This window comes from Ochotona curzoniae, unplaced genomic scaffold (assembly GCF_017591425.1).
Source record: "Ochotona curzoniae isolate NIBS_2020 unplaced genomic scaffold, NIBS_Ocur_1.0 contig_3176, whole genome shotgun sequence".
Taxonomy (NCBI): Eukaryota; Metazoa; Chordata; class Mammalia; order Lagomorpha; family Ochotonidae; genus Ochotona; species Ochotona curzoniae.
Genome location: NW_024465746.1, coordinates 940,234 through 949,477, shown reverse-complemented (window position 1 = coordinate 949,477; position 9,244 = coordinate 940,234). Strand labels below are relative to the sequence as shown.

At 45.1% G+C, this 9,244-nt stretch overlaps 1 protein-coding gene and 1 non-coding gene across 4 annotated transcripts in view; one reads left to right on the top strand and one right to left on the bottom strand.

The window, feature by feature from the left end:
• The first annotated feature begins 1,700 nt into the window (after nt 1-1,700).
• Nucleotides 1,701-1,807, top strand: LOC121155841. Its single transcript, XR_005883744.1, has one exon. It is a non-coding gene; the product is annotated as a U6 spliceosomal RNA (small nuclear RNA).
• Nucleotides 1,808-3,851: 2,044 nt separating this feature from the next.
• Nucleotides 3,852-9,244, bottom strand: part of PIEZO2 (piezo type mechanosensitive ion channel component 2) — a 410,674-nt gene continuing 405,281 nt past the window's right edge. For all 3 annotated transcript variants that reach the window (XM_040979222.1, XM_040979221.1, XM_040979223.1), the window contains 2 exons: nt 7,113-7,296; nt 3,852-5,342 (listed from right to left, as the gene is read on the bottom strand). In XM_040979222.1, coding sequence (XP_040835156.1) covers nt 5,090-5,342; nt 7,113-7,296 — 437 coding nt within the window. In that variant the 3' untranslated portion in view covers nt 3,852-5,089. The remainder of the gene's footprint in view (nt 5,343-7,112; nt 7,297-9,244) is intronic.

Here is a 9,244-nt window from a genome sequence, read left to right as displayed (position 1 = left end):
GGTGAGTGAAGGGCTTTGAGTGTTGCTCAGGCACTGAGATAGGAGGGAGCCACGCTGCTCTGCTCCCCAGGGTCAGCCCAACTCCAGAATACTGTGCTCTGGGGACAAACTCTATCAGACCTCAGACTGGCATGCTCAAGAGGAAAATCAAGAACATTTGGGAAAATACGTAGTCACGTGGAAGATGAGCACTGAAAGGTCATGTTTTAGTGTCTTGGAAAACTGGAAACCCTTGCCTCTGTGGTGTAAGAAATTCCCATGTCATTCTGTCCGGGAAGATTCAGCCAGCATTTCCTTTAGCGGCACTGGAGTGTCAGGCCCTAGGGTCTTAACCCTTCCCAGAATGTACAGTGGTCTGAGCATGGCTCAGGCAGGTGGATCCACAGTCAGTCCATGGAAGGGCCACTCCTCTGGGTGATTCCCACTCCCTCATGGGCTCCCTGAACACTCTGTAGGTCAGTTGAGCTCTGGGCAATTCTTTCTTTCAGTTTTCTACAGTGTCTGAATGAGCAGGACAAGCCCATAAGCTCAGGCCTGCACCAGAGTGCAACTCCTTCACTGGCATTTCCAGCTTGTGTCTGATCGTGAGAGGGCTCCAGCCAGGTTCGTAGTGTACAGGGAGGCCTGGAACTCAATCCTCAAGTTGCCTAATGTGCATTCAAGGAAGAAAATCAGGCAGTCACACTAAGGTGCAATGCCAGCAGTTGTCATGGCAGCATGGTGGGATTAAAGGCCTGATCACACCCAGTCGTCTCATACCCATTATGAACCTCAGACTTTCTGGTTTCAGAACGATCACAAATGAATCAAACATTGAATCATCTGAAAAGTGCTGGAGTATCTTGATCTACAAATGCCAGTGGCATCACCCTTTTGATAGGACTAAGCACACGTAGCTTGTGAGATCTTATAGGCTCAGTTATTACAATGTTCAGTCATCATCATTAGACCAAAACTGCAAATGCTTTAAGGCTTTTTACAAAGGAAGCTAAGGAGATAGGCTTAAAAATGAAAACATATTAGATGGCAAACAGGAGGACTTGGTCATCTATGTCCACATCCCGAAGCAGTGACTCTTACCCACATCTCAAAGTCCACCCCGCAAGGTGCAATCCCAGGGCTTTGTGGTCCCTCCAAGGGCAGCTGGTGGAGCTGCAAGGCCACATTCTGACTGGACTCAGATGCTCAGCATTCATTTATTTCAGCTGGTGGCATTTATTCAATAGACAAACGCAGCAGTCCTAACCCCCTTTAGTTCAGATATCCACATTCCTCAAGTAGACTGGTGTCGCCCCCAGATCAATCGAGCCTTGATTGCTAACATTACATCCACATGCAAATACAAATAGAAAAGTAGGCGTGGTGCGTAAGAATAGGCTGGGAACAGGGATATAGTTTATAAGCGATGATGATGATGTCTACATTGGTACTTAATTTTCATAGTCATTGATCTTTCCTTCCAACTGACCTTTCAGCTTCACGGTGTGTGTCCTTGTCTTTCATTATAAGACTTCTTTCTAAAAGGCGTGTAGCGCTTTGGTGTTTAGGAAGCATGGAAACCCAACTAATCCATACATGGGCTGATGTTTCTATACTAGAAAGCAAACACTAGGGAAAATGATCAGCTACTCTTAAGATACTACAAAGTGTAAACTGTAGGAAAATCGCTAAAAGCATTCCAAACACACATACCTAGGTCTGGGCTCACCTTGGCAGCACATATATTAAAATTGAAATGATACAGAGAAGATTAACACGGCCCCTGTACAAGGATGACATGCAAATTGGTCAAGTGTTCCATATTAGGTAAAAAAAACAACAAAAAAAATCTTGGTCTTAAAATAACACTTTAATTTCAAATGATTCTATTATTTAAATAAGAACACTTCCTAGTTAAAGCAATGTCGGTCCAGAACCCATCAGTTGCGTGATCTGATGGTACCAAAGCCCTTCCCAGGCAAATCAGTAATGACTTTATCCAGGCCAATACAATACAAATGTGACCTCTAATTCTGAAGCTGCATACACTCTTCCACTGTAGGAGTGTGAACATCCTGGGAGGGTGGTGGAGGTGGTGGAAGTCTAGAATCAGTGCTTTTCCCATCAGTCCCTGATTCCCACTTCCACAAAGTGAGCCCAGAGGGGAACTGGGCTAGCAAAATCACCCGCAGTCTCCACCTCCATTCCACAAGAGTGACCAGACATGGTGGGGGTAAACCCCTGGGCCACAGGGAGCAGACTGATACGCATCTGAGGTCAGGCCACACGCATGGGTGACAACCTACTGGCCACAAGCAAAGTGTCATCCCTTTTGGGAGTGGGGCAGGGGGTCGGAGCACAGCCTGAAGGGGTTCAGCTGGGCGTGTGATCTCCCCAAACTGCTCCAGAGGGACTCTAACCTGGCCCTGCTCCTCCCTCTGCCCTATTCTGCCTTCTTCATTGGCCTCTGTGACCACCAAGGCACTCCCTAAAATGTCCCCAGGTGACCCCACTCCTGGGCTGTCCCTAGGTAACCCACCCTAGGTAGCAGGCTGTGTTTGTGGTGGGCCAGCTCACTGGCTGCAAAAAGTGTCCTCAGAGGCGAAGAAACTTGTAGATTAAAGTTTGAGATCCTCCGTGTTCAGGGAGTCAAGGCTCAGGCAGGGGAGCCATCCGTCCCACCGGCTCTCCCAGCCCTCTGTGTCGGGGCCAAGAACCGAGGCCCCGCTTCTTTCAGTCCCACATGGACCTTTCTGAAACGAGTGTCCCGCCTCCACAGTCCTCACCCTGGGACACACCTGGACCTTTCTTTCTTGAACCCTGGATTTTTTTTTTCTTTTTTCAGAATACTCAGTCCTGGCAACCTTGAATCTTTACCTTTTATCTCATGATCGTTTTTCTATGTCTACACTTTTCTAAAAGTATAGGAAATTTTCCTAAATTGTAAAGATTTGCGTTCTGAAAATTTCTTGCTTTAACTTTAACCAATTATTTTGTTTGATAGACACTCATCGAGACAACCAGAGAGAGAGAGACAGAGAGAAAGAGAGAGAGAGGAGAGAGAGAGAGAATTTCTAGTCACCATTTTGTTCACCAGTGCCTGCAACTGTCATGGGTACTGCGGCCAGGAGAGGAGTCGGAAGGCACTCCCTGCATACCCAATCAGCTAGTCCGCCAGCACTCCCTGCAGGGTCTGCGTTAGCAGGAATCCCGGATGAAGAGCAGAACAGGAGCTACTCCCACTCACTCAAACACACTGATATGGAATGTCCATGTCCAAACTGCTTGCAAATGCCTGCGGCTGACTTCCTTCCTTGCTTCTTCCCTCTCTGTCTTCTCTCCTTCCTTCCTCCCTCCCTCCCTCCCTCTCTCCCTCCCTCCCTCCCTCCCTTCCTTCCTTCCTTCCTTCTTCCCTGCCTCCTTCCCTCCCTTTCTTTCTCCCTTCTTCCTTCCCTCCCTTTCTCCCTTCCTTCCTTTTAAAAGAAAGAACCAAGATATGTGAACCAAGAATCCTTCAGCTACCAGGAAATGCCAATGTATTGCAAGAATTCCACCAAGTGCTTCGAGTCTACTCTTAACAGTCAGTGAAATGATTTGGAGAATCAACATGTACTAATTCATTCTATAGAAAGGCTGGGTAGCATTTGAATTTTTGCTACTATTTAAGTGCTCCATATTCATGATAATAGTTTTCTCTCTGGAAATGACTTTCTTAACGGTTTACTCCTACTTAAGTTACTCATTAGAGCTCCAGCATGAGAAAACTACGTGGGTTACCTGAGTTGGTGTTTGAACTCTTCCCAATAAGTTGAAAATACCTTTTCCTAGTCCATGCAAACAGGCAGAAGAAAGAGTATCCTTCAAATGACTTTGCAAGATGTGCTTTATTTTAAGTCAGCCCTGAACCCAAACTATGCAGGATGATTTTTTTTTTGACATATTCTAGCTTATTCAATGCTTTTTCTCAGAAACTGCATTTTAATATGGAATGAAAACTACATTTCAATCCTAATTTTTTTTTGTCATGCTACAATGTCATTTAATGAAGAGGTTGTATTACCAGTAATAATAATTTAAGAAAAGGCCATTTTTATTTCCCCAAGCTCAATATACATATTTCTTCCATAATTATGAACTTAAAAAACCCGTCTCAGATTTGTAAAAATGTGAGTTGGAACATGTAAACTCTTTGATACACCTGAAAAACAGGAAGGAGAATGTCACATACTGGAAAAAATCATTGCCTTAAGTGATGGAAATGGGAGGAAGCATGTTGGGGAATGGGAAACGGCACAAGAGCCATCACGACCTTAGTTATGCAAGAGTTCCAAAGTCAGAGGAGTCCAACTCCATCTGGGTTGGCCTTCAGGGTGTTCTGTCCCAAGTCTGTTTCTAGGAAGGGCAGACACTGAAGCACAATGGAGCCACTTCCGGGCCTCAGCTAAGCACGGGTCCACACAGCTGCTTTGCTGCTTTCAATGTTTTCCTGAGAAGTGACTGGTGTTTAATGGAAAGATTTCTTCATAGTCTTCAGTTACGATAAGGCAGTAAGGATATCGCTAATGTTATCTTTTTGCTTAGAATGAGGCATATCTCTCCAGGGACATCTTTGAGGCTTTGTTCATTCCCTCTCGTTCTCCCCATGCTAGACACAGGGTGGGGAGTTTTCTGCTTCCTATTGCTGTTTAGTATTTGGAGCGTGCTGAGGGCTCTCCCAATCTCTTGGCCTCAAGCCTCCCCAGGTACAGGAGAGCTGCAGGCCTCATCCCGCCCGCAGGGGGGCGCCTTTCTCTCGTCCATCCTCTCAGTGGACACCACGTGATTCCTTCACGTCGTCAATCAGGATGCAAGACGCAATTGACTAAAACATAAAGCAAGTAGCCCTGATTTCAGAGACACGGAATTAGAAGGAACTTCTTCCCTGTTGTCCTCACTTGCATGGTAACTTTCTACTGCAAAAACAAGTCAGGTCCTTTCTGCCACCTGTCAGAAGAGAAGCCATTTCTGTCGAACGAGAAATGCTTAGCTCTTAGGAGAATATTGTGCTTTTTTTTTTCTTTAAAAAAAAATTTCAAATGTTAGCTTTCTTTGCAGCCTGGGTCCTAAGGTATCAGTTTGTTTTCTCTCTGGTCCATTTGATCATCGTTTCTGGTGAACGGTACAGGAATATTAATTTGGCATAAAGATCTTCTTCTAGTTCCAGTTCCCCTGTCTCTCGGACTAAAAAAATATCTGTGCATAACTTCAGAATTCGATCCACATTCGGCAGCTCTTCAAACATGATGGAGTGAGAAATTCCGCTGAAGAACTCACGGACAAACTTCCCAATCACCAGGACCACTGAGGCGTACAATCCCATGATACTGAAAAACAGAGAGAGTGCAAGCTGTATCCAGCAGTTCAACGTGGTTCACAGAGGAGGTTAACCGTAACATCAATACATTTGGTAAAACATAATATTAGGAGACATTATACTAAGTTTGTGGGAAAAAAATTCTCAAAGATAAGTTGACTTAGGTGTCCCAAATCAAAATTGCTATATAGTTTTCTTGTAAGATATATTCCTGCGAGCTTTGTGATGACCGCTGTGTTGGGTAGAAATGGCACTGTGTGAGTTGGTGCTGTGCTATAGCAAATAAAGCTACTGCCTGTGATGCAGGCATCACATACAAGCACTGGCTCAAGCCCCAGCTGCTCCACTTTGGATTCAGCTTCTTACTAATGTGCCTGGGAAAGTAGCCCAGCCCCAGCCATTGCAGCCATTTGGAGAACAAATCAGCAGATGGAAGATCTTTTTCTTCCTTTCTGTGCACAACTGAGACTTTCAAATAAACAAATCTTCAGAAACATTGGAAATGTCATGGTGTGATATGCACCTTTCTGTAGCTACTTTTCCCCCTTTAATGCAGGCATGGGGATTCCCCAGGTTTGTTTTTTTTTTGTCACTAGCTGTCTTGGTGTCATTTTAAAAGCATGATTCGTGATCATACAAAATGATTAACTTAGAAAAATTAGCCTGCCATGGGAACCGGCACTGTGCTGCCACCTGTTAGACCGACACCTCGTGATCAGATCCTGGCTGCTCTGTTTCCACTGAGCCTCTGCAGGATCGAGGAAGCCGGCCTGAGCACTCGGCCGGGTGGAGTTCCAGGTTCCTGGCTTCAGCTTGGCTAAGCAGCAGCTGTGGTGGGCACTAAGCAATGCAGCAGTGGGGGAGGATCTCTCTCCCTCCTTGTCTTTCTGTCACTGCCTTTTAAACAAATCAATATGTTAGTGAGTTAATTAAAAGCTGTCTGCTATAGATTTGTTGACTTTGGAATCCAGACCAAAAGCATCTTGGAGGCCTTGTATCTGTTATGGACTGGATGTTCCTTTAACACAAGCTGTCTTTTCTCTGAGATTCATGCTGATAAAACTCCAGGTGGAAACTGGTATCTTTCCTTCTTAGATTTATTCACCTATTTATCCCTGAAAAGCATGTTTACACGAAGAAGGAAACACAGAGAGTGGTTTTCCATCTGCTGTCTCGCTCCCCAAGTGGAGGGTGAATGAGTTGATCTGAAGCCAGGAGCAAGGAGCTTTCTCTGGGTCATCCTCAGCTGCTTTTCCAGGCCATAAGTGACGAGCTGGATTGGAAGTGGAGCAGCTGGGACTAGAAGCGGTGCCCACAGGGGATGCCAGTGCTAGCAGACTGAGGTCTGGCCCATTGAGCCACCGTGCTGGCCTTAGAAATTGGTGTCTTATGAGGTAACTTGGGGAAATGTCATATTTATCACCCGTACCTTCTAAGGAATGTGTGGATGTTAGGATTTCAGCATCAGAACATGAGATGGTCTGGATGTGTTGAGAACTGTTAGGGCTAATTGTTAAGAGTCACAAGGCAACCTGAGCAGGCAAGTGAATAGCCCGACGCCCCTTGCTAAGCTGAACACACCAAGCCATGCTACAATAGTAAGGTATAAAGCAGACAGGCCATAAGCTTGGCTTGTGTGAGTCACGTTCTGCATCCTTGGGAGCTGCAAAAATAAAAGCCCTAAGGTATATGAGTTGTAATGTTGTGGCTATGAAATTGGAGAATTCCAACAAGAAAATGGCTTCTCATCTTCTGAATAGATGATGCCAAGAGCCTTTACCCATAGCCAGCCAGGAACCCCAGACTGGGGGGACTGACTTTGTCGTTGAAGACCACCAACTCCAAGGCCTGGGACTGCTGCTCATAGATTCGATTTCCTGTCAGGTTGAGAACCCACCATTCACTGTTGGATTTACTTGTGTTATCTCTGGACAAAATGATGGTTATATTCATGAAATTACTTTCTGGAAAAGAAGAACAGAATCAAATTAGCATGAGAAGGTTAGGGTTTGAGGCACATCGATAGTTCTTTCATGGTAAAGTCTGGTCACCATCTACACTATTCAGCTTGGGGATTAGGACCATGAACCCATCAACCATGAGAGTGGACCAGCAGGGAGCTCTAGAGAGTCAACAATGTCTCAGTTAAACAGGTCCCTCTGTTCTGTGTGCGCTTCAGCTAAAACACTGGCAGCAAATGGGCAGCTATATTGATTATTCCAAACAACATTAAAAAAAAAAACCCAGAGCACTGACTTTTCACAAAATTCACTGATTCATTTCTATCACCAGTGACTTCTGAGATCTTCCAAGGAGGAAGATACCTGATTGACTGTTACAACGCAACAACCTTTCTTTATCTCAATGCATAAAGCTCATGTATGCGTCATCTATGGTCACAACCGTAGCAGCAGCATTAAGGGATCAGTTGGTTTCTAGGCGGGATAGTCCAGGGGTGCCTTCCAGAAGGGATGACTTTCGCATTGCTGACTGAGTAAGAACTTGGCTTGGGCAGAGAATCCTTCAGGAAGTATGGCTCAGAGGTTCTACAAATCCACACAGGAGAGCCAGTGATGGTTCTCATTGGAGCACAGGGCAAATGCAAAAGGACAGAAGAAGGCAAACACAACATCTGGAGTTTTTCATAGACTGTTCCCGGAAATTGCCTGCCCATGGTGACAGTGTCTCCAATGAGAAATGTGCCATGAAGGTAACAGCTGAGCCTGCACTATTTCAGGATCGGTGTCTAGATCACAGCAGTCGAGGACGGTGCTTGATAACAAACATCGTTAGCTGCAGGGATGGAGGATAGGAATGGGAGATGGCAGGATACCAGTATGCCAGAGTATGAGCCACTGAGAACGCGTGGGAGCGATGGGGACGTTGATTTTGGAGCCCCAAAGCCATGGGGAAGAATGAAAGTGGACCATCACGCTTCTTCCTTAACCAGACTAGGCACCCACTTCTGAGCTAGTTGATTTGTGGAAGCTGTTTTCGCACAATCGTGTGTCACTTGAAGACAGGATGCACTCTCTGAAATGTTATTAAACAATCGTGTGGACGTCTCAAAGAACACATCCATGAGCTCAGAAGACACAGTCCACTACATACCTAAGCTCAATGGTAACTACAATCATATACATGGCCTGTCATTAATTGAATGTTTTTTACTGGATAATAATTAATCCAAAACATCAGTTTGCTCTAATCACTGCTTTACTGGAGAAATACAATCACCAAAGCACTGCTCATGAGCCTTGGCTGTGTCACATGCATGTTGTGTGTCTCCGTAATGAGGGGCCACTGTACTTAACAATGTATGAACATCTCATTCAGAGTGTAATAGACTACGCTTAAGCAGACTGGCTTTCCAGCTGGATTTAAGTCAGACAGGCTCTATTTTGATGAAAATAAGAAAATGAAGAATAGCGTTTCCAGGTGAATGAGTGATTTCCTCTGACTTGTGAAAGCAAACAGATGCTTCACGTTTCCTAGATCATGGCAAAAAAAAAAAAAAAACAAAAACTGGCAAGTGTCTTGATGAAGGTTGAAGATGTTGGGGCTGCGGCACATCAGGCTACTCCCCTCTGTTCATGTCCTGACTGCTCTACTTCTGATCCGGGCTCTCTGTTTATGGCACTGGAAAAAAGCAAAACGTGGCTTAAGTCCTTGGAACCCTGCACCTATATGCGAGTCCTGGAACAACCTCCTGGGTCCCCCAACTTCGGATCAACTCAGCTCTGGACATTGCAATCGTGTGTGGGGAGGGAGCCAGGGGATGGAAGACCTCCCTCTCTGTCTCTACTCTCTCTACAAAATCTGCCTTTCTTTTTTTTTTTTAAAGATTTATTTTTATTATTTTTTCATTGGAAAGGCGGATATACGAGAGAGGAGAGACAGAGAGGAAGATCT